Raw genomic sequence first — 25,381 nt, 5'->3', positions numbered from 1 at the left:
TGCCCCCCCCCACACACACACCAAATTCCATGTGCAGAAACTGATTGGGCTGATGGGATGCCCCCTTCTCCATACGTGTCATGACAATTTAATTTAGGAGATGAGGACAGCTAGTTGGGCACACATTGCTTTGCTTCCCAGAAGAGGAGAACACCTTGAGAGCAAGAGACCATGGGGATGCCACCATTGCCTCTCAGAAATTAATTAATTCCAGTGTTCCATGGACTGGCACTATATTTGGACCCACAGACTTCTGTTTTTTATTATGACAGTGACTTCCTCTTCTGAGATCAGATGCCAAAGTGAAAGTCTGGGCCCTGCTTTCTGTCCCCCGAGGAACACCCAGGTTCACTTACTTTGGAGGAGGACACGCACGACCAGTTGTAGTGCAATGGCGTCTGTTCCCAGTCTTCCAAGTTAGGGTCGTAGGACTTCTCCCCATCCAAGGCCAAATCTCGGGTGTTGGACCACACACGGTAGGATCCCCCGTCAATGATAGGCACCAATTTGTTGGGCAGGATAGTCACATTGGCGAAAGTACTCTTGGCCAGTGGAGTGTCTCCAAAAGAGACCAGGAATTTGAAGCAGTAGTTGCCGAGGTCCAGGGCAAGTTTGGGGATGACCAACTGAGGCCGGTTGACATCTACATTTTGAAGCTGGACTTTGTGAGAGCCACCCAGCTGCAGACAACTTGGAGCTCTGTAGATCTCCCACTGGTACGCCGTTTTATACCTGACACAGCCCCGCAAGTCGATCTGTGCTTCTAGGTAGTTCTTCTGCGACCGCTTCATGACCACCTGCGCAGGTAAGGCGAGCTCAGCCTCTGGCTCCTCGCATTCCAGCACTTGGACCGTGACCGTCATGTGGATGAAGGAGAAGCTGATGAGGTTGGTGGCATTCACCTGCACCATATAATCCCCAGGCTTCTGGTAGGTGTGGCTGGCAGAGGCCACATCAGTCCTCTGAACTGGGGAACCATCCCCAAAGTGCCACCAGAAGACAACCTGCCGAGCGCTGGGCTGCACAGATGCTTCGAACAAAGTTGTTCGGTTGGCAAAGGGTTTGACTGGCAGGAGAGAGAGCTGTGTGATGAGGTCTTGGACTTGAATCACGATGGTTAGATTCAGGCTGCTCAAGAGGTTGGAAGCATGGAGATGGACGTCTAGCTGTCCTGCAACCTCTGGTGTGTAAGAGATGCTTGGTCCTTCTAAGACAGCCACCTGGGAATGCCCCCCATCTTCCTCCAAGGTAAGTTGCCACAAATAAGACACCCGTGAGCCAGTCTCAATTTCAGCTGTGAAATGCCTTTCCACCCCAGTGGGAGTGCCTCGCTCACAGCAGTCTACAACCCGCAAGCCACGGATGGCCTCCAGCACCACAATGAGGACCTCTGCATGGACCATGCTGACGTGGTTCTCTGCTGTCACCTGGACGACGTAATCTCCCACTTGGGCGAATGTGTGGGTGAACCTCGAGGCATTGAGGGCTACTGAGCGGTTTCCTCCAACGCTCACCTGGTAACTCACAGAGGAACCCGAAGACATTTCGATAACGAAGGAGGCCTCTTCGCCAGGCTCCAGCACCTCCTTGCTCACCCGAAGTCTCAGGTCCCGAACTGGATCTTGCACTGTCAGGTTGTGGCAAGCCCCTTCCCAACTGATATCATTGGAAGCATTGAGACAGATAGAGAAGAATCCAGGAGTAGGGAACGTCAGGGCTACTCTCTGTCCGGTTATGGTTCCGTTTGGCATCTTCCACACCCAAGCCACATCAGAACCACTTTCAAGCTCTCCAGAGAAATTCACGACCGAGCCTGACTCAATGTAAGTACAGTTTGGTCTTATGGTCTTGATCTGCAGGCCCATGACTGGCACCTGTACATAGACCACGAGCGTCGCATTGGTAGAGCCCAACTTGTTTTCTGCTTCAACAGTGACCACTTTGGCACCAGGTCTTTGGAAACAGTACATGATCATGGGGGAGGCCGTGATGAGGGGGACTCTATCTTCTAGGTACCACATGTATTCCAGTCCTGTCCCAGTGGTGATGGTGGTGCTTATGTTGACAGAAGCATTGACAGCAGCTGGGTTGGGAGAAGCCGCCAGCTTTAAGACACCCACTTGCTCAATGAACTCCACTGTCTTGTTAACAGCTAAGCTTCCCAGCATGTTTGTTGCTTTCAGTTGGATAACATAGACACCTGCTTCCAGAATGACCAAGGAGAAAGTCTTCCCAGTAAATGTTTGCACAGAGTGGTTCTCTTTCAGGACCACCCAACTGTAAGAGATGTTCGTCCCATCTCTCACCGCTGCTTGGAGCTGCAGTGTCTTGTTAGTGGGGAAGTAAGTGTCGTCAAGGAGGTCACTGCCAACTATCTGCAGCCCTTCGATCTGCTGCAAGACGTAGATGAAGATGCTGTCTTGCAAACAGCCAATTTCGTTCTCGGCAGTCACGATGACATTGAACGTCCCAATGGAACGGAAAGTGTATGAGATGGTGGAGAAGCCTGGGATGGGAGTGCACCGGTCACACAAGATCCATGAGTACCGGATGGCAGTGCCAGCCAGGAGGGTAGCCGTGAAGCTCACAGAACCATTCAGAGGCACCACTGTTCGGCTGGCATTGATACTCAAGCCCTGGAGGCGCTGCTTGACTGTGACATTGAGCCTCGCTTCGCGGAAACTCACCTCGTTCCAACCCGTCAAGCTGATGGCATAGGTGCCACTCTTATTGTAGGAGTGGGTGATGAACTTTCCCAGCTGGGTCATGCCGTCTCCAAAGTCCCACAGATAACTAACTTTGTTCCCGCTAACATTGGCAGAGAACAGATAGACTTGGTTCACCTCTAAAACCTTTGAGGCATTGGACTCAATCTTGGCTACTCCGACCGGTTCTTGGACTTCCACTAATGCCGAGTCATTGTTGAAAGAGACGTTATTGCAGACAGTCACTACTACTAAGTAGACACCTGGTGTTTTGTAAGTATAGCTAACTTCTGTCCCACCGAACCTAGCAGAGTCATTTGCCCCAAAGTCCCAATGATAACGGTAGGGGTACGGCGGCAAGGCTGTGACTTGGAACTTGCTCTCGTTGCCTAGCCTCACAAAATGAGGCTTGGCAAACAGTGTGACGTTGGTGATCTCTGGCTCCACACAAACCTCTGTGTAATACTGTGCTTTGTTGACCTTGCTTGAGAGGACCAGCGAGAGGGAGAAGATGCCGCTGCGGGTGAAGTTGTGCATCACTGTCGGATCCCCGTACATAGTGACATTGGATGAACCGTCCCCAAACGTCCAGTCAAAAAAGTAGTCATCGGGGTTGCCAGAGACAAAGGCAGTGAGTTGTACATTGGGGTGTTCTCGGATACAAGCAGAAGGTTCGATCTTGAGGACCATCAGCAAAAACACCTGAACAGGCACGGCTCGGGAAACCAAGTTTACCGGATTTATTGCCGTTACGTTTACTGTGCCGTTCATCTCTTTCAAATAACTGTGATTCACGGACGCCTCCGAGGTCTGCACAACAGTTCCATCGCCCATGTCGAATATCCAGGTGATGTTATCCCCCGTTTCCACAGATGCACTGATCTCTACCGGCATGCGCACCTCTATCGCCTCATCCACAGTCACCTGCAACCCTGTAATCTCTTCAAAAACACGGTAGCACTGGGATGTCTCTATGGTGCTAATGGTGTTGTTGGCTCTGAGACTAACATTGTATATCCCTTTGGTGTTGTAAGTATGAACTACTGTTGACTGGCTTTGCACATATACCACAGAGTCATCCCCAAAATCCCAGAGGTAGGAGACTCCATAGTTAGATGGCAGAGGCTGAGCTTCAAAAGTGACAGGACAGCCCACAACCAAAACATCTGTATCTGTTTCCATAGTCAGATTCATCAGGTATGTGTAGATGTGGACAGGGACCGAATAGGTCAGGTTCTCAAATTCATTGGAGACTACAATTGTCAGGATATATTCACCTGCATGGAAAATGATGATGGGGAAGAGAAAAGAAATGGCCATTCATGAAGTATACACATCCTAAATGTTCTAGATCGTTCATGTTTACCCCCATTAATATATATAATGCCAGATCCTAAACTCACTAGAAGACTTCCTCATTGTAATAACTAACCAGTACTGTATATCCATTTACATGTTACCACTTGGGTCCAATGCTGGGAGAATAGAAATTAAACAACTACATAAATAAATAAATAAATAAAAATACATGACAAGTGCAAGACATGTTTTGTCTGCGCATTGGGTACAAATTGAGCTACAAGGTCCTGAACTATGAGGAACCTTTTTGGTTTCACCAGTTTGAAGAGTAGGCTAAACAACAACAATAAAAACAGAATATATCATCAACATTAGTAAAACAGAGAAAATTATTTTGTCTCCACTCGTTCGCCATAGCGTCAAGCAGACACAACACATGAATTAATCTCTTTTAAAAGAACTGAAAAAAGAAAATCAAGATCAAGAATTGTAATGAGCCTATGCTACACACAGTCTTACAGAAAAATCTTCCCCTTAGATAGCTTTTAAAAATGAGTTCTCCCATCCTGAGAAAAAGGTGGGGTATAAATTCAATAAATAAATAGATAAATAAATCACGCTGGGAGCAGTAAATAAGTGAATAGCTTGTCTTTAGTTGTCTTAGTTTATTCATTCTACAAGGTTGAGTCTCCCTTATCCAAAAGGCTTGGGACTGCAAATGTTTTGGAAATCAGATTTTTCTTCCAGATTTTGGAATATTTGCATGTACACAATGAGATACGGGAGCCATGTCTAAACATGGCATTCATTTATTTTTCATACATGCCTTATACACATAACCTGAAGGAAATTTTATACACTTAGGCCTGTTACAGACTGCCAAAATAAAGCTGCTTCGGGTCTCTTTGGAGATATGCTGTTTAAATGATGCATGCATCCTAAGAATCCAGAAGCTGCACTCCAGTGCTTAGGAATGGAGTGTGGCTTTGGCGCGACTTCCGGACTCTTAGGACGCATGCATCATTTAAACAGCATATCTCCAAAGAGACCCGAAGCAGCTTTATTTTGGCAGTCTGGAACAGGCCAATGTTTTTAATAATTCTGTGCATGAAACAAAAGTGTTTTCTATCTCAGCCATCCAATTTTGGATATTTTGCATTTTGGAATTCCGGATAAGGGAGACTCAAGCTGTATAACAAAATATTCTGTAACATGTTTCCTCCCCAATTTTTCTCCCCCTGGAGAAAAACGCTTTGGGGTAAAATGTGTAGGTGAGGAAACAGGTATATCCAAAATTTCCATATTTGCCAATATATTTAGGGTTTTATAGACTACAGTGCATGGAACCCATCGTATGCTGGCACAGGGGATCACAAGTAAAAATAGAGTAAGGGGAGGGAAATGACAAAGCGATGGCAACTATAGTTCTTCTTTGTTGAGTCCACCTGTGTGGAAATACCTCCAGAGAGGTACTATACCTATTTAATGGATGGAAGAGGTGGAGGTTATCTTTGGCGGGAAACAGACCGTCAAAATGTAGTATGGTGTCAGTGATTCTAGGGTTAGGGAGCACGCACCATTCACACGCTCCCTAAACCTAGGATGTACTCCATATGTCAAAATGGCGGCACCCTGTCTACATGGGCGCCACCATTTTGACGTGACAGACATACCACGTCTAAATGGCATGGCGCGGGCATGATGTCCTGGCGCTGCCACAGGACGCTTGTGGTGCCCTTTCAGTGGCACTGGAAGGAGTTCCCAAATGGAGCTCCTTTTGCGCGCATATCGCTGGTGCAGCCTTTAAATGGCTGCGTCAGCGATACGGAAGAGAAAGGGGCCGAGTGGCTCCTTTCTCTCTTTCCCTGCCGCTGTCAGGGTGTCCTTGGGGCATGAAGCCCCAAGGACACCCCTTTCCTGGCCACAGGGAAGCGGCGTTTTGCCGCTTCCCCAAGGCCTGGAGAAGCAGAGGATCGGGGCCTCTGGGGGTGCCATTGTGGCCGCTCAGGCCCCAATCCATCGGGGAAAGGGGCGGATGCAGGCTGCCTCAAACGGGCGGTCTGTATCCCACCTTTGTGTACAACATGGTCCCAAACACTGAAATATTTCCTTACCTGGTTCTTTGTAGGTATGTGACACATTATGTCCAAGGACAACCTGGTGGACGGTGGGATCAGGCACAAGGAAAGAGTCGTTATAGGGAGGTTTAAACTGGGAAAAAATATGGTCGCCATCCCCAAAGTCCCACCTGGAGAGCAGAGAGCAATGAGATACATGGGTCAGTTGTCATCCAGATGACAAGAAACATCATATGTCTACTATCTTATCCTGCAAATTTCCCAATTTAATCTACAGTATTTGCTCTGTAGATCTGTCGCGATACAGAAGCAAGCATCTTGCTGAGTTTTCCAAACTTGGGGTCGGCAACCAGTTATATAGATTGGGGTTTGCCCCTTTAACGCACCAGTGTTCTTCACTGGTGATATTGCTGTTGTTTTACTGACTGTATGTTTACATAATACTGTATTTTGTATTGTATTGTGGTTTTTATTCTTTGCTGTAATCCTACCTCGATCCGCAGGGAGAGGCGGGAAATACAAATAAAATTTATTATTATTATTATTATTATTATTATTATTATTATTATTATTACATGTGACTGGTAGAGAAGCTGTAGTTGGGAGATGGAATGGACCCACCACACAAAGGGGATGTTAAGCATATTTATTAAAGCCCAGAGTTGAGGAACACCTTGATCAACCATGGTGTATTACAGACCGCCCAGAAGGGGTGGTCTGCCGCCGCCTTCATTTGCAGCATGGAGGAGCCCCAGCATCCAAACCGCAAGGCTCCTCCGCGCTGCAAATAAGAAGCGCCAAAATGGCGCTTCTCTTTGCTGTGTGGATATGACACTGCGAGGCGCCAATGGCGCACTCACAGCATCATATGTTCTGCGTGACGTGCGGACATAGTGCATCCGCTATGTAAACATGGCAGCCCCCGCGTGGAACAGGCGCCACCATTTTGCATGGACTTGGCCCGTATTAGGGTTAGGGGCGTCCGGAAGTGACGCCCCTTTCCAATCCTAATACGGACCCAGTCTGTACTTTATGCCCGTTTGTAACGGGCCAAAATGTCACAAAAGCTGTTGAGTTCCCCAGACTACCTCTTTGGGCTCAAAATCCCAAAATTTGGGAGAACGGAGAAGTAAATAGTTCACAAAACTAGCCAGATATATTACCCATTCTCTCTCTAGACAGGTGAAGGCCAATGTGTTGGACTAAGACACTGGGAGACCAGTGTTCAAATCCCCATTCATCATGGAAACCTACTGGGTGACTTTGGGCAAGTTGCACACTCTCAGCCTCAAAGGAAAGCAAAAGGCAAACCCGCTCTCAACAAATTCTGCCAAGAAAACCCCTTAGTGTTACCATAAGTGAGAAATGTAATGAAGGCACACAATAACAATAACTCTAGTGTGTAGAGATATCCTGAGCCACCTTTGAGACTAACTAAAGAAAGAAGTGAGCTTTTGTAGACTTCAGTCTACTTCTTCAAGATGCATTTGGGAAGCAGATTTAAGTCTACAAAAGCTCATGCTGCCAACTTCATTCTTTCAGTTAGTCTCAAAAGTGCTACTGACTTTAAGACTAACATGGCTATATCTTTGAACAATAACTCTAGGAAGACTGTCTTGCAAAATGGATACTCCTCCATTCCGGCCAAATTTTGAACCATCTAATGAAAGCTGGATGCATTTGTGACATTTGGTTGATCTAATGCCACAACTACTCAACCCTGAATTTTATTTCCGTTCCTGGACTGCATGGTTACTTTTTGTTTAATCGATTTAATTTATCAAAGCTATCAAATCGAGACCCTTTCCCTATTACAGCAGCAATAATGAAAGATAATTTTTTGCATGCAACTCTTGGTGTTTTCTTCCTCCTCCTTTGATATTTCCTCCCAAACGTATAGCTTAAATATTGTAATCATCATCTACTTTGCATTTCACATAGAGGCTTTAAGACGGTTTCTTGTTATCACCTTAAGTTTGAAAAGTCAAGGGGAAAGGGAAGCTTCCCTGGAGGGATGACTTATCGAGACAGCTTAAATTGAAATTCATTTGGATTAGGGAGTTTCCCACTGTCTGGCCAGATAAAAACACGTTTTTTGCAGCTCTGTTTCTCAAGGTGTGGAATTATTCCCGCTGAGCTTCCTCAAAGTCCCCTGGAGCCTTAAAAACCACCTCTTGGTGAATTCTGATTCTGAGCTTGGTTTAGCGAGCTAAAAATAGACTCAAGCTTAAGGCGCAGCGGGATGTGCAGAATCTTATTTTCATTACAAGCAGTAGAAAAATCAGAGAAATTGCATTTGGTTTGTAATATATCCAAGCATCCTGATCTGGGCAAGTTCATATTCCAAATCAAGTAACTACAAACTTCGTAAGCGATTTGTAATTTGTACGTTACAAGGAATATCAGAAAGAATTAATGCTTAGACTGCGAATCTGTATGTCTTTGGATTATTCTACTGAAATACAATCGACCCTGAATTTTTGCAGGGGTTAGGGGCATAGGATCTCCGCGAAAGTGTAAAAAACACAAATATAAGCCCACTATTTTATTTTATCTGAATGAACACTTCTCTAGGCATATCTAGGTCCTCCAGCATGACTCTATGGTCACTTTCCACTATACATTGACCATAGAATACATTAGGGGACCTACAAATGCCTAGAGAAGTATTCTTTCTAGGCATTTCTAGGTCCTCTAGCACAAGTCTATAGTCAACTTCCACCAGACATTGACCATAGAATGTACTGGAAGGCCTACAAATGCCTAGAGAAGTGCTTTCTCTAGGCATTTCTAGGTCCTCCAGCTCAAGTCTATGGTCAATGTCCAGCAGAGGTTGGAGGACCTTCCAATGCTAGAGATAACATTTTTTGGATCACACTTAAGACAGGAGTTGAGGAAGCAGCAAATACAGTCATCTGCAAATATTGAGCTCAAAAGAGCTCAAATGCAGAAGGATGACCATAGTTGCAGCTGGTATGTGCAATTGCTTTGATATCTGCAACTAAAAATGTTTTTAAATTTTAAATGCGAATCACACAATTCTTTAAAAGAAAATCCCAAATCTCACATTATTATTATTATTATTATTATTATTTTATAATTCCAGTTGCACAATGACCATTTTATAGTGACCTCTTCTAAGATGGTTGATTGCATTGGATGTGGGATGGGGGCAAGGTTCCCTTATGTTTAACTGTGCCTAAAGTCCAGACCAAGGGAGGACTCACATGAACGTGGCCTCCACTGCCGAATCCACCAAAACGGTCGCCGCCAGTTCCACGGTGCTGTTCTGTGGGACACGCGGAGGGATCTCAGAGACCAAGAGGTCCTTCATCCTGTTCATCTTCTCCACGGTGATGTTGTAGTCCACCGTAACATTGCTGACATGGTTGGAGGCGGTGAGCTGCACAGGACACCAAAAAACACATCTGACACATTGCTGAACCAAAACGACAAGAAAGAGTTGGCGGCAAGCACCTTGACATTATTTCAAGAGATAGCCATATTAAGACTGTTGCAGCAAAAAAGGAGATGCAGACTTAGTCTGCCTTATCCAGAATTCCAAAATCCGAAATATGGCAAAACCCAAAATTGTTCACATGGGTGGCTGAAATAGTGGCAAACTATAATTCGCAGGATTAAGCCATGGCAGTTGAAGAGGTGTTGATCTGGATTATTTCTGCAATGAGGATGCAGCCTTTGGTTCAAATCTACACTCAGTCCTGGAAACCCACTGGATGCCCTTGGATAAATAATATACTCTCAGCCTCAGATAAAGGCCATGGCAAACCTCCTCCAAAGAAATCTGGTCAAGAAAACTCTATGGGTTGCCTTTAAGTTGGAGTTAAGAGGACCAAAGTGGATTTTTACAACAAAGACATATTAAACAAAACATGAGAGCAGTGATAAATTTAATAGAATACTATGACAAGAACCCAGGGAAGGAGGCAGCAATGGTTTTCTTAGACGCCGAGAAGGCATTTGATCGGGTGAATTGGCAATTTATAATACAGTTAATAAAGAATTTGGACATAGGAGGAAATATAATAAATTGGATAGAGAAACTATACACTAATCAGCAAGTATAATTATAAATGGGGTCAAAACAGAAGCTTTTTAAATTAATAAAGGAACTAGACAGGGCTGCCCACTATCTCTGCTTTTATTATAATGTGTTTCGAGATACTATGCAACAATATAAGAGAAAACAGCCAAATTAAAGGGGCTAAAATAAGAGGACAAGAATTTAAAATTCGGGCCTATGCAGATGATATGGTTCTGATAACTGAGGATCCTATACAGGGAATACCAAGAATTTATGAAATAATAGGCGAATATGGTTCATGCGCAGGGTTAGAGATTAATAAAAATAAGTCTGTACTCATGATGTTCGATATGACAAAGCAAAGACAAGAACAACTTCAAAAAATATCAGAAATACAAATAGAGAAAAATATTAAATATTTAGGCATAACGTTAACAAAAAGAACAGCTGACTTATTCAAAAATAATTATGAAACGAGCTGGAGAGAAATAAAAATGAAATTAAACAAGTGGGCAAATTTAAGGCTTTCCTTCCTAGGGAAGATAGCATTAATTAAGATGAATATAATACCAAAGATCCTTTTTATTTTTCAAAATTTACCGATAATCTTAAATGACTCAAGCTTTGTAAAATGGAGACAAGATTTGGCCAAGTTTATATGGGGAGGAAGGAAAGCGAGAATAAAATGGAATCCCTTAATTGATAGTAAGGAAAGAGGTGGATTAGCGATGCCGGATTTAAAAAAGTACTATGACGCATGTTGTATGGAATGGATTCAAGAATGGGTACAATTAGAGAATAAACAATTGTTAGATCTGGAGGGTTTCAACAATGTCTATGGGCGGCACGGGTACCTTTGGTACGGAAAAATAGAAAAAAACAGACAATTCAATGAAAGTATAATTAGAAGATCCCTGTTGAGAGTATGGAGGCTATACAAAAAGAAAATATATACACAGATACCTGATTGGGTATCACCTCAAGAAGCTTTCTCCAGTAGAACTGAAGCTTATGAAAAGAAATGGTTAAAATATAAGGATATAATCTATACGGAAAATCGAAAAATATGCATGAAAAGCCAGAGGAATTAAGGGTGGAAGGAATAAACATAAGTTGGTTTCCATACCATCAACTGAAAAGTAGATTTAAGACGGATATGAAACAAGAGGGAATAACACAAATAAAAACGGAATTGGACAAACTCTGGGAAAGAGGGGAAAATGGACTAATCTCAAAATGTTATAAGGTTTGTTTGAAGTTACAACTAGAGGCTACAGAGACAATTAAAGGTACAGTGGTGCCTCGGGTTACGAAATTAATTCGTTCCGCTGTCAATTTCGTAACCCGAAAGGCTTTCGCAAGGCGAATTCCCATAGGCGCTAATGGGGAAAAGCCACGATTCCGTGTGAAATCGCGCCGAAAAGCACCAAAAGTTTTTTCGTAACCCGAAAAAACTTTCGTAACCCGGAACAATGTTTTCCAATGGGATTTTTTCGTATCCCGAAAATTTCGTAACCTGGGTATTTCGTATCCCGAGGTACCACTGTAATATGTTCCAATGGGTGACAAACATAACACGAAATATTTCATTAACAAATTGGGAAAGGGCATGGGGAAAAGATTTGAAATTTACATCTTGTGTAGATATCAAAGAAAATTTTGTGAAAATGTTTTATAGATGGCAATGTTTTATAGATGAAAAATTAGCGAAAATGAGTAAAGGTAAAAATGACAGATGTTGGAAACGTAATGATGATATAGGATCCTATTATTATATGTGGTAGACCTGTCCACGGATTAAAATTTTTTGGATAGAAGTCCACAAAATAATACAAGATATACTGGAAATTAAGATGGAACTAAGGACAGAATTGTGCTTGTTGAATATTGTAGAGGAAGTGAATGCAAGAAAGAAACTGAAACAAATATTTAATTTCTACAGCGAGAATAATTATTGCAAAGAGATGGAAAGATAATGAAGTTCCGACAATAGACGAATGGTTAATAAAGTCCGCCGAGGTTATAGATATGGACAACCTGACAAAATTGCTGAAAGAAGAAGTATATGAGGAAGATAACCCTTTATTGAATTTTGTGAAAAGAGATGGAAAGTATACATATAAACAAAACTACAGTTAAAAATTAAATTAAAAATATGATAGTGAAAGGGATACATGGAAACTAGTATAAAGGGAAAACTATAGATATAAGGTTGATGCATGTATGGTTATTACGTTTGGAAAATGTAAAATGGAAAGAAATGTTCAGGAGGGAAAAAATTTAGATGTACACTCTCAAAGATGAGATATTTCTCAGTATATGATAAGAAATAGAAAAGACTGAGATGGTTCTAAGGAATAGATAACGAAGGAGGAACAAAGAAGAGAGCTGAATAAGATATATGAGAAGATGTGTGTAAGAGACATTAAGGATGGTAAAGAACGATATGTGAGGGAAAGGGGGGGTGGAAGTGAAGAAATGTGACAATATTGTAATGTGAAAATGTAAATATATATGTGTATTTTTAGCTCTTCAATAAAAAATAATAAAAAAGAGTAGCTTCCAAAGATAAACTGCAAACATCTCATCCTCCCTGGATGGGGAACTGGCAACAATTTCTGCTTTTGCATGGAGATCACCACAGAGAGGGCTAAACTTGACTCACTGAGAGTTTGTACACAGCCGGCGTCTGGTAGATAACGTGGAAGAACTCATTGTAGAAAGTAAAGGAAGGCTTATCATCCACCGTCCACCTGAAGGTCACATCTGATCCAGCATCCATCATGGGGATGTACGTCTGCAAAGGAACAGAGACAACAGGCAATGATTTCAGAAGGGGACCCATGTGCTCATTGTTGTTCTTTTCTCCCCAAAGATAGTATTGCATTTTCCCATGCATTTGGGGGGCCCTTCTGCATAGTTTTGAGGCAGAAATTACCCCAAATCATGCTGATTCTTTTTGAAAATGTCTGTGTGCTTTGGACTTGGGTCTCATTGCCAAGATACTTCGTTATGTACAGTCAGCCCTCTGTATCCACACATTCTTTATCCACTGATTCAAGCAAACAAGGTTTGAAAATCCTCAAAAATATAAATTCCAAAAAGCAATGCTTGATTGTGACATTTTATATGAGGGATACCATTGTATTTAATGGGACTTGAGCATCCATGGATTTTGGTATCCATGGTGGGTACTGGAGCCAAACCCCAGCAGATACCAAGAGTCCAGTGTACAGGCAAATATTCCAAAATTTTTAAAAATTCAAAATCCAAAAACACATCTGGTCCCAAGTATTTCAAATAAGGGAGACTCAACTTGTAATGGGAAAACTTGAAGGCAGTTGGAAAAGAGGAATATTGTAGTACAGATGGATAGACTTTGGCAAGGAAGCCAGAGTTTCTGTCCTGAGTTTGCAAGGCTGTTGATAACAAAGTCATAGGCAATCAAAGTCAAAGCACATAACAACACCAAATGGGACAAAAGCATACACACACACACAAACACACACACTAAAATACTCCGTGTTGCATTTTGACATTTAATGACTCACCACGCGGTTATTGAGCAAGATCCTGGACTCTGGGTCTGGCGTCGCACGGAGCCCCCGAATGGCTTCCTCTGCCTTCACCAAGACGGTGATGTTTTGGGAGCTGATGGCATTCTCTGCCCACAAGACGACGGTGCTCACATTCTCCCCAATGCCCTCCAGTTTGACGACCGAGAACCACGTGTCGTTGCTCTCCTGGGCACACTCAGCCACCATTGTGGCAACCGAGAGCGGACAGTTCCTCTCAAAGGGGAAGCTCTGGTTCCCACCTTGCCAGCCAGAGCTGCCGTTCATTCCGGAAAAGATTTTCAACACCAGCCACGTGTGGCTGACTTCCACGTAGATTTTGCCTCCTTGTTCAGGAGGGTAAATGACTTGGAGGCCGGAAACGGGAGAAGCGACCCAGAAGTCGCAGGATAGATTGGTCTTGAAGACGCCGTTGTCCACAGTGGCCTTCACGGCGTAAAAGCCAGGAGATGCCACCCCAGAGTTTTCCTCCCTAATGATGGGCACCGTCTCCTCCGTGACAGAGAGCAGCCTGAATTCGCATGTGGAGCTGTTGTGCCAACTGCCGCCGGTGTGGTGGGTTGGTGGGAAGTCCGACTCCCAGCTTGAAGAATTCCAGGTATAGTAGTTCATCTGGGAAGAAGGTGTCTGGTTCAGGTGGCAAAGGAGGAAAGCGCTGGGTCCTGCGTCATGCTGGATGCTCACGGTATCATTGGGCCCAATGGAGATGTCCTTGCTTTTGAAGAGCATCTGAAAAAAAAAAAAGAGGCCACAGATTTAAGATCTCAGCCCCAATCCAGAGGTCCCCCTTTTCATCCCATAACATTATTCTGTATAAATGCAGAAGGGAGGGGTAGAGGCCAGTTTCTGAGTTTGGAAAAGTTCCTTTTAGGACTGCCATTCTCAGAATCTCTGCATGTCTTCTGGGGGTTTCTAGCAACATAATCATCACTATCATCTATGCTTTAAGAATTATTATAATGCTTCAACAATCAAATTCACCCATTACATAGCAATATATAAACAATAAAGAGCCAGTCTGGCATCGTGGTTTGAATGTTGGACTAAGACCCTGCAGATCAGAGTTCGATTCCTAGTTCGGCCAAGAAACCCATTGGGTAACCTTGGGCAAGACACATGGTCTTAGCCTCAGGGAAAGGCAATGGTAAACATCTGAACAAATCTTGCCAAGAAAACCCCCATAATAGTCATCATAAATCAGAAATGACTTGAAGGCACACAACACACATAAATGCAAGATATGGAAAATCATGTGCAATGGCAGTTATCTGTCGTCATTTAGAAAAGCACTAAAAGCAAAGAACAGTCCATGCTCAACGCATCATCTAGTTTGACACAACAAGGACCCCCTTCCTTTAGCTCTAACTATTCTGTACTTCATTCCCAGATCAACTTTGTGGAGGAAGAAGCAAACATTTTGCATTACGGTAGGATAAATCAACCCAGCAGCGCTTTGGTTCTGCCAGATGCTCAGCACTTACAAGATACAGCATCGAGGGTCCAGGAGGTAAAGTGAAAAGTGACTCTTTGAGCTCAATATTTGGGAATGCATTTGGGCAGAGGTGAGGGATGGGTGGTGGAGTGCCAGCAACCGAGTTGTTGGCGCATGCCCCGGAGTCATCACAGCATCCTCCAATGGTCAGACATGTGTTGGTCAGAGGACACCAATGGAACCCAACTGGACAGTCTATTTGTGGCCACATCCCATTTTCTTGAGAAGCCAGTAATGGAGATGTGCCATTGCCAACTTCTTTGCAACCTAAGGATAGAGAAGAAAACACACCATCACAACCGAATAATCCTAACAAAATTCCCACCTTGTCTGAGCACTTTCTAGAGGCATGCATCACCCCTGGTTTTGTCAGAGGGATTATTTATGGGTGTAATGGTTTGCATGTTGGACTAGGACTCCTGGAGACCAGGGTTCGAATCTCTGCTCAGCCATGGAAATCTAGTGGGATGACCGGTACAAGCCATTCACTCTCAGTCTTACAGGAAGGCAATGGCAAACCTCATTGGAATAAATCTTTCTTGAGAACCAGTTCGTTGTAATGGTTTGAGTTTTGTGTGATTTTGGACAAGTGGCACCTTCTTGGTCTAAAAGGAAGGCAATGGCACATTTCTTGTCTTATGATAGGGTTGCTATAAGGCAGAGACAACTGAAGCAGAGGCAACTGAGAATGGTATAGTTGGTTCAGTGTTGGACAAGGACTCCAGGAGTCCAGGATTCGAATCCCTCCTCTTGGTGATTACATAGCTTGGTAAAGAAACCAGAAGACCTCCAACAGTGATAACTACAAGATGTTTTGGCCAGTAGCATCATGGTCTCTCACCTTCTTCATGTGCCAGACGGTGCACTTGGAAGCGGACTTGGACACTGTGCTGAAACTCCTGAGTCACAAACTCCAAGGCTGCTAGAAAGCCCTCTTGTGGGAACGCCAAGCCAGGGAACACCATGCTCTAGAAAAGAAAGTCCCAAAGGTTTCAGAGAACCCCTCTAGGTCCTTTTTTTTGGAAGGTGTCTGCCGAAAGACGGCTAATTGCATGCCTCACCTCCACCATTCCCAATGGAGCAGAGAGTTCTTCTCTTTCGGTAACATTTCCCATCGGTGCGTATGTTTCGAACACAGGGGCACCCAAGTAGAAATGCTCAGCGTTTAAAAGAATCTCTGTTTTGGGTTGAGGGAAAGGATAAAAGTTAGTCTTAATCCCCGAGTTTAAACAGATATAAATTCAAATTGGGGACACATAATCCCAAGCGCATACGTAATACTTGTGGTTTGCTTCCTTTTATTTGTACTAAATAATACCAAATGTACTAAATGTTTTGGTTTTTGTTTAAATCTTTTTTAAAAAACACTTTTAAACAACTCTGTAAATCTACAGCACTATATAAATAAAGTATAATAATAATAATAATAACTCCTATCTGTTTTATACCGCTTAGCATTTTATCATGTTTTGTATCACAGATTTCTTGTTGTTATATTTAAATCATTATTTCTTATTAACACAAACAATTACATATACAGCAAAATACAAATTAAAAAAAAGATGTTAACATTCAAAATGAAAATGTTTGTTTTTTCACCACATTACTTCATATAAAATATCTGTTGAAAACTGTCTGCATAAACTTCCTATCTAGCCTTGTTAGCATTTTTCTCTATATCACCATGATCTTCCAGATTTTTTTGATAATTATCTCATTGCTGTGTTTTAATTATAAAATACGCCATGCTTCCACCAGGCTTTCTGCCTCATGCTCCAAAACAAATGCTCTCTAACTTTGAGGAAATGAGAGCATGACTGGAGAAGGAAACACACCCCAAGTTGCACATTATAGTTTTGGATGCAATCTAATGACTCCATTGCTTTGCATGAGATAGATATTTAGAGGGGCATTTGGATGTGTTATTGTCAACACCAATTCCTTGCGCAACAATTTCTGCATTCAGCTACTCTTTCTTTTCCTCACCAAGTTGTACATGCAACTGTCAATACTTTTTTCCCCCGGGTGGAAAATAAATCAAATACTACGGGAGACAAGGGCTGTGCAGGATTATTTTCAGCATCAGCAGATATTCAACAGCTGGATTTTAATAAATGTTGGGTTTTGGTGTGTGTATGTGTGTGTGTGAAGGGTGAATGGTGGCCACATCCTTCTTGATGTGGAAAACCAGCCGAAATAAAAAGGATCCCCAACAGAGTGGTGGGCCACATATATTTTCCGAAGGCTACTTCTGTTCCCTGCAGAGTGACTTCTCCTTCCTCCCGACAAAGAAAATCAGGATAAACTGCACCAAACAGTAATGTAATTTTTTTTAAAAGGACTGAAAAATTTTTCAATTTTGTTCACATTGTGAGATTTTTGTAACAGAATTAAAATGCAAAGGCCAAGCATAAAGCCTCCGACAAAGAATTTTTGCATAGGATCTGCCCAGCCCCATTTTCCTATTAATTTTCTGTTTAACTATAAGCTTTTTAGCTGCATTGCTATTGGGAGGATGTGAAAAAAAATAAATATAGGAAAAAATTGTGTGTGTGTGTGTGTGTGTGTTCCCTCCTACAGAAATGTTACATCTCTAAGCTTGCACAAGGTCAGTCAGTTCAAGTCAAGAGTGAGAAAGGGCTGTGTTATGCATCTTTGTGTTTGTGGAACAGCTGACCTCCTGAAGGAACCTACTGATGCAACCTTTGAGTAATGATACTTGCACAAGCATAGTACCCCGCAGGCTAAAGAAGACCCAGGGCTTGCCCTAAATTGCCTTGGCAAGGAACCCTCAACAATGGCCCACCTTGTGGCTTGTGCTCACAGACATAGCTGTGCTTGGCTGTGCACAGGTCAGTGTTGCACTGTCCAGCGGGGCCCATGCGGACGCAGTGGTCAGCGTTGGACGGGTGGGGCTCTCCGGGAAGCCAGTTCTGACAGCTCTGCAGATTAAACCCTTCTTCTCTCTCCGAAGGGCTGCTGGGGCTTACGACATCGTTGAAGCCGATCCAGACGTCCAAGCTCCTTTCGGGGAGAGAAAGTCCAGATGGTATTATCTGGGAAGCGCACAGTGTTAGCCACACCACCATCCAAGAGAATGGACATCAAAGCTTTTTCCCTAAAGGATCCCGTCCGTCCCTCATGAGCATCCCTGGACCATTACAATTACCACCAAAGGTCTTCTATTCCAGATCTTCCCATCTCCAGCCTCACAAGTTAGGAAGCTAAGGACCAGAGGGAGAACCTTCTCAGTTGTGGCACCTCTGACTTGGAATGCCTATCCCATGCAAGCCCATTTGGCATCAAATTATATGCCTTTCAGAGATGGTTGAGAAGTGTGCCTTTTTTTGGACTACAACTCCCAGAATGCCCCAGACAGCAGTCGCCAGAAATGTTGCAATAAACAACTTCAGCCAAATGTCTGCGTTTGAAATGCAGTGTCAACCCAGTTAAGCCACAAAAGGGGAGCCAGAGGCTACTTTCTCCCTGCTCTTTTTTTTTTAAAGTAAAGAAGAAAGGATGTAAACTGAATTTTGGGTTGGCTTGCAGTCTGATATGCTTGGAAACTGTGGATTAATTTACATGTGTCTGGGGGAAAAGGTCTCTCTAGGCATTTGGAAGTCCTCTAGCATGATTCTATGGTCCATGTCTGTTGGAAATTGATCATAGATTCATGTTGGAGGACTTCCAAATGCTTAGAGGATCACCTGTTTAGGCATCTGGAGGTCCTCCAGTGTGATTTTATGAACTGCAGATAATGGCGAACACTATTTCTGCTGGACACCAGTGCGATTCTGTGGTCAACATCCAGCAGAAATACAGTGTTTGACATTATCCGCAGTTCTTGCTATCCATAGTAAGTCTGGGCACATATCCAATGCAGATGTGGAAATCAGACTGCATAGTGAAGTAGCAAGCCATGCCCTGAATACATGAAATATGTCACTTCAACACATTGAAAACCCCAGGACTCCATCTGTATGACTTCCTCATTGCTTTCCCTGTATTCCTACAGCAGCAGGCCCTCTTCCAACCAACAGGCATTACAAAGGACAATCAGTTCCAAAAAAACGGGACACTCTAGGCACAGAGGGAAGGGACATGCAGGCCTCTGCGCAAGTGCGCTTGCCACACAGCAAAAGGCAGCGACTGCAGGAAGGCGACATAATGAGAGGACAGCCACGCTTCAAAGCCTGAGATTTCATAAGTGCCCAAGAGACATCTGCTTGGCATAAGCTCCTTCTCTTCTGGAGACATCTGGGACATTTATCCCCTGCTGCAATCCCTTTATAATAGATTCTTTCCAGAATCAAATCTGGGGGCTCCGCCAAGGATGGCAGTGTAGGACCATCCATCAGCCTCCTTCGAGGGTGGAAACCTGACCTCTCGCTGATCCCAGAGCCAGGCTGGGACATCCGCTTTTGCAAGCTCCTGACAACCAAGTGAGGAGATAATGCAAAAATCCTGCACTAAAGCTACTCAACTATCCTAAAAAGTGTGGAGTCAGGAGTCATCTTCCTGTGGCCAACAGGAAAGGAAAGATGGCTGGCTGAAGGGCAGAAATGCCACCCTAGCCTACCCTTTCCTCTAGCAGGTTGTCTGCCCCCTTGCCCCACCGGTTTGCAAATCCTCCATAGAAAAGGAAGGCAAGGCTGCCCTCCTTTGCAGGGATCTGTGGGGTGTAGGTGAGGACTTTGGCCTGATGGGTCCAGAATGGGGTTGGGTAAGTGCAAAGGGAATGGGGCCAAGTATGTCACATTATGTCCTACTCCAGGATTCTGCTGAAATGTGGCTGAATGTGGAAAGGGATTGTGCAAGACAAGGGGACCTGAACCGCCATGCTTTTGTGACAGAGCAGGTGGTCTTTTGGCTTTCTTCAAGCTTCAGAGGTCATCTCAAGGCACCTGAAAATGGACTGTCAATTGCCATAGTTGGTTGGCACATTCCCACCCTTGCTCCAGAGCTAGGCTTGAAAATTTGTAGGAAGCTTTCAGAAAAAATCTCCAAGTCGAAGCAAGAACTCCATGGAAGTCCCAGTGTCTGGAGGGAGACAGCAGGCGCTTCAGAGCCCTTTTCAGTAATACCATCAAGTATATAGACAGTATGAGAGACATAACAACATAAACACACACTTGAAGGACACAGTTTTGAGACTGCAGAATTGATCTTCCAATGAATGCAGTATGTAGATTTTAATTTAATTTCTCCCCCAGGATACGGTTGATTTGGGTAAAATTGCCCAAGATTCTTCATTTCTTTACTGTTCTTTGAAAAACACTGCTCCACATCCACTCTCTAACCCCTCATCCACCCAGCCACCACTCTTGCAAGTGTCCAGCCGCCTCCCAAGGCATCCCATCTCCAGACCCTGAGACCGGACGGTGTGGAGGGCCTGCAAAGGAGATAATAATAAGGAGGTTCTCTGCCATGGAAATGCTTTGCCGGTCGCAGCAATAAGTGAGGTCATCTCGAAAAGAGCTTTAGCAGCAGGAAAAACGATGGCAAAAATAACTCCATCTGGCAGGCCAGGAGAAGTGTGTGTGTGTGTGTGTGTGTGTGTGTGTGTGTAAGTGTGTTGCTTTTGAAGAGCTACAGAATTTTGTCTCAAGAACAAGTAACCACTGTGTTTTCCTCCTGAGCTATTGGCAAGGGCTTAACGGAGACTGAGCTCAGCCAAAGCGCTCACTGCCATCTCCAAAAGCCCATAGAGATTTTCCTGTGTTAAATCCAGCAATGATCTCACCCTGAGAGTCATATATATATATATATATATATATATATATATATATATGCGCACGCGCGCACACACACACAAGCCTAGAGCCAGTGTGGTGTAAGGGTCTTGGACTATGACTCTGGGAGACTTGGACATAGTCTTGGACTATGACTCTGGGAGACCAGAGTTCGAATCCTCCCTCGATCACGCAAACCCACTGGGTGACTTTGGACAAGTCACACTCTCTCAGTCTCAGGGGAAAGCAATGGCAAACCTCTGAAGAAATCTTGTCAAGAAAACCCCAGGAAAGGTTCTCTTTAGTGTCGCCATAACTTGGAAACGACATGAAGGCACACAACAACAACAATATAAGCCTACAGAGACTGGACCTCTGTATTGTTTGTCCACCTCCCTCCCTCCAACCCATCTCCTGACCACCAAGCCTGAAAAGAATAAAAACTGAGGCAATGGGAGGAGAAAGAGAAGATGACGTAAGTCCTTGTCGGATGTGCGATTGCCTACTTTCCTTATCCGATCTTTGGTTGTCCCAGGAAAGAGGGATGTAGAAGAAGGACGATGGAGTCATCAAGGAACTGTTTGACAGTGGAACATACTGCCTTGGAGTGTGGTGGAGTCTCCAACTTTGGAGGTTTTTAAACAGGGGCTTGATGGCCATCTGTCAAGAGTGTTTGGATTATGTCTTCTTTTTGCAAGGCAGAAACAGGTTGCATTGGATGCCCCCTGAGGGTCTCCTCCAATTCTAAGATCCTACGCTTCCAAGTGCCAGCAGAAGAAAAATAAGAGGAATAATGCAGCAGCGTTCTGGCTGATGCCATATGAGCTAATGGGAAACACATTTCCTCCACACTCCCTTTCCCACAAGAAACCATGGAAGTGTGGGGCCTTCCAAGAAAACCCTCTCCACGCCTCCACCATTCATCTTCTATCACCAAACTGGAAGGGGAAGCAGGGCGGGACGGGAGAGAGGACTGCAGCCTGGAAGCATCTGCCCTGTTTATCTAATAGGATGAACCCAATAAATAAAGCAATACAGAGGAAGGAGGAGAGGGAGGCTGGGAAACAGCTCCTCCCTGTAACCCGTCCCTTGAAAGATTTCTCTGCTCCATTTGCATTACTGAGTACGAAAACAAGGAGAAAGAAACCCACCCAACCCTGCCTGAAACACTGAATGAAGCCCAGGCCAAGAGAGCAATCAGCTAATAAAGAGGAGAAAGGGAGGGAGCACTCCAAGCCAAGGATCGTCTCAGAAATGGTATCCCTCCTATAAAATATCCAAATACCCATATACAGCGGGCTCTCAGTATCTGCTGGGATGTCGTTCCAAAATCTGTGGATGCTCAAGTCCCATTAAATACAATGGTATAGTGAAATGGTGTCCCTCCTATAAAATATCCAAATACCCATATACAGCGGGCCCTCAGTATCTGCTGGGACATCGTTCCAAAATCTGTGGATGCTCAAGTCCCATTAAATACAATGGTATAGTGAAATGGTGTCCCATCCAAAAAATTGCCAAATTAAGGTTTGCTTTTTGGAATTTATATCTTTTTGGAATATTTTCAAGCCATGGATGGTTGAATCTGTGGATAAAGAATTTGTGGATCTGGAGGTCCGACTGTATTGGCAACATCTCCAAAAGCTCAGCAGGAGCAGCCAATTCCACCCACATTGAGGTGGAGGGAGGAAGGGAGTTGCCAAATGAACAAAGCTGGTCAATTGGAGCCAAAGAAAATCACAGTTTTTCTAGAGAGGTATGGAATTGCAGCACAGTCTTTGCAGAGAGAGAAAGAGGCTTGGAGGGTGCTAAAATCCTAAGACGTGCAGACCTGGTGCAGAATGTTATTAACCTTTCTGATCCCCAAATGGGGATCTTCTGTCCTGGGTTGGTGTCCACCTTCCCTTTGCTCTCCTCCCAACATGGTAAGATCTCACTTTGGTACGCTGTTCTTTAAATCCACATTGGCTCGTAAGCCGTGATTTTGTGCTAAGAGAAGGCTGCTCTTGTTACCTGTTTTTCAAACCAGGATGCAAAGCAAATGTACGTTTACAGCACGTAGTGTCCAACTGCTAGGGCTGGTGGCGAGAAGGCAAGAAGGGATGCTGTTTTGAATTAACCAGGGTTAGCACCAGAGCAAAATGTTAACACCCTGGAGACAGCAAGGGGATTTTTGTGGGAAAGGAAGAAAGACTGAAAAGAAGACTGTAAACCCACTATATTACACTCCTAATCTCCTTAACACTGAGCCAGCCAAAGGGAAGAGTTGGAAATACCCCAGGTACTGTTCACTGAATACTAAAGCCAGGATTGGCCATACTATTGTATTTTCCATATCTATGTATGGTTTGGAAAGCTGGACAGTGAAGAAAGGGGGTAGAAATCAAAACTGAACCCCAGAGCTCGCCCAACGATGTGTTAGTCCAACTCCCTGGAGTCAGGACTACAGAACAGATTTGGGAGAAAGGACTTGGTGAGCATCTACACTGTAGAAATAATGCAGTTTGACCCCACTTTAACTTCCATGGCTCCATCCTGCACAACCCTGGGATTCTGTAAAGTGCCAGCACTGTCTGGAAGAGAAGCTAAAGACCTTGTGAAACTCCAAATCCCAGGATTCCATAGGATGAAGCTGCAGCATGTAAAGTATTGTCCGACTGCATTATTTCTACATTGTAGAGGCAGCCTCAGACAACTTCAGCCAGAAGAATGCGTTTAGAAACAGAAATATTTGTTAACATCACCAAAGGAAGCCTCAGCAAATATTTAAACTACAGGGGTCAGCAAAAAGGAGCACGTTTCTCCCTCACTTACCGAGTGACATGGGACACCAAGAAATTCTGGATTTCAGGACTGCTGACAAAGGCCAGATCTCCGTTGCCGTATTTTTGGCAATGCCGCTGGGCTTCCTTCCATTCGGCTTTCTCGGCCACCAGCCAGTAGCAGTGGCTGTTCCCGGGGAAGGCAAAGCTATCCATGGGGCATGCTGGATAAACCACTGCAAAAGGAAGAAATGTCAATTTACAGGCCAAGGGTGGGGCATCTCAGCCAGCCCTCCTTGGGTACCAATTCTTGTTTCCCCCAAAGGACCCATGAAAGGGTCGCCTTAGAGTTGCTGTAAGTCTGAGACGACTTGAAAGCACAACAACAATAATTTTGGGCCCTATGCTTTTTGTTTTTGGCCTGGCCGACCACTGGTATGCACCCCCCAGGATCCTCTGTGATGCTGAATTCGGTCCTTGGGTCAGGAGAGGTCCTCATCCTCATTTTAGGCTCTTTGCAGGGTCAGATTCTTACCTCCTGAGCCACTAAGGATCTTTGGCCAAATTCAAGAGAAGTAAATGGGAGAGTGATATTCTCATGCACAACATTTTGAACAGATTTATTGCAAATAATGTATTTTCCAATTGTTGTGGCCCAAAAAGAAAAAAGGAAAGCACTGGTCATTTTGCTCACAGTAAAAACATCTTATGGAGGTCAATTATTTTTATAACGGGGCATCCCAGTGTGTCGAGACATTCTTTCCTCAGAGATGAGAAAATCTGAAAACATTCTTGGCATCCTTAAAGGATTATCCACATCACTGCCTTTTCTTCCTTAACATGAAGTCCCAACCAGAGTTCTTCACAGTTAGTGGGTATTAACTCACCATTTCCAGATTTTTGATCCTGAGCCATGATGCTGTAGACCACGGAGAGCCCGGTCCCCCCTCGATTCCTTATCCGTAGCTGCAAACTTTCATTCGTCTTCACCAAAGGAGAGCACAGGAGCTCCAGATCTTTGGGGGGCGACACCACCTCGACTCGAGCCTGGGCCGAAATAAACCGGCTGCCGACAAAGACAGTGGCCGTGACATTGTAAAACCTGGGCAATGTGTATGTGTGATGGACGGTTGTCCTGGTAGTATTTAAGTGCCCTGTACGGTCCCCAAAGTCCCACTGTAGCAAACCAACTGCAATGGGCACATGGAGTTCAAAGGCCACCTCTTGGTACAGGGCAACAGGGACGGCAGGCCCTGTGAAGGAAACGGACAGCCGCGCTGGGAAGATGTTGGACACGAGGGATGGTCCTCCACACAAGGGACCGGCGGAGAGCTCTGCACAGAACGGAAGGCATCCCACAGAAGAGTTTGGTTCGAGAGCAACGCCGCACAAACAGTGCGCTTCCTCATTGAAGCCCCCATAGTCCAACTCTAAAGCATAGCAATGGGCAGCGCAGGTGGCTTGCGTCAGGTTCTGGGGGAGCTGGGCCGTGAACCGGACAATGGCGTCCACCAGCCCTGTGTGGTTGTCGGTCAGGCACCCGATATAGTCTGCTCCTGGGGAGGAGGACAAAGAAAGATGCTGGTTGTTGTGACGCATGCCTATCTTTTGTATCCACTATATTTTTTCGGATGACAGCACCCTGGGCCTTTTACCCCATCATTGTCACCAAATTATCACAGACCCTTTTTAA

At 44.3% G+C, this 25,381-nt stretch overlaps 1 protein-coding gene across 1 annotated transcript in view; it reads right to left on the bottom strand.

Annotated features, from left to right (window-relative positions):
• PKD1 (polycystin 1, transient receptor potential channel interacting) overlaps positions 1 to 25,381 on the bottom strand; it is a 102,595-nt gene that overhangs the window by 40,772 nt on the left and 36,442 nt on the right. Inside the window, exons 5-15 of the mRNA XM_089540766.1 lie at positions 24,576 to 25,244; positions 23,741 to 23,924; positions 18,001 to 18,218; positions 16,256 to 16,371; positions 16,036 to 16,162; positions 15,184 to 15,461; positions 13,679 to 14,431; positions 12,793 to 12,924; positions 9,310 to 9,485; positions 6,119 to 6,252; positions 357 to 3,982 (exon numbers count right to left, since the gene is read on the bottom strand). Coding sequence (XP_089396892.1) covers positions 357 to 3,982; positions 6,119 to 6,252; positions 9,310 to 9,485; positions 12,793 to 12,924; positions 13,679 to 14,431; positions 15,184 to 15,461; positions 16,036 to 16,162; positions 16,256 to 16,371; positions 18,001 to 18,218; positions 23,741 to 23,924; positions 24,576 to 25,244 — 6,413 coding nt within the window. The remainder of the gene's footprint in view (positions 1 to 356; positions 3,983 to 6,118; positions 6,253 to 9,309; positions 9,486 to 12,792; positions 12,925 to 13,678; positions 14,432 to 15,183; positions 15,462 to 16,035; positions 16,163 to 16,255; positions 16,372 to 18,000; positions 18,219 to 23,740; positions 23,925 to 24,575; positions 25,245 to 25,381) is intronic.

Source organism: Sceloporus occidentalis, unplaced genomic scaffold (genome assembly GCF_023333645.1).
Source record: "Sceloporus occidentalis isolate IW3139 unplaced genomic scaffold, rSceOcc1.0.p SCAF_10, whole genome shotgun sequence".
Lineage (NCBI taxonomy): Eukaryota > Metazoa > Chordata > Lepidosauria > Squamata > Phrynosomatidae > Sceloporus > Sceloporus occidentalis.
Note: the sequence above shows the minus strand (reverse complement) of the source record. Positions and strands in the feature narration are given on the sequence as shown.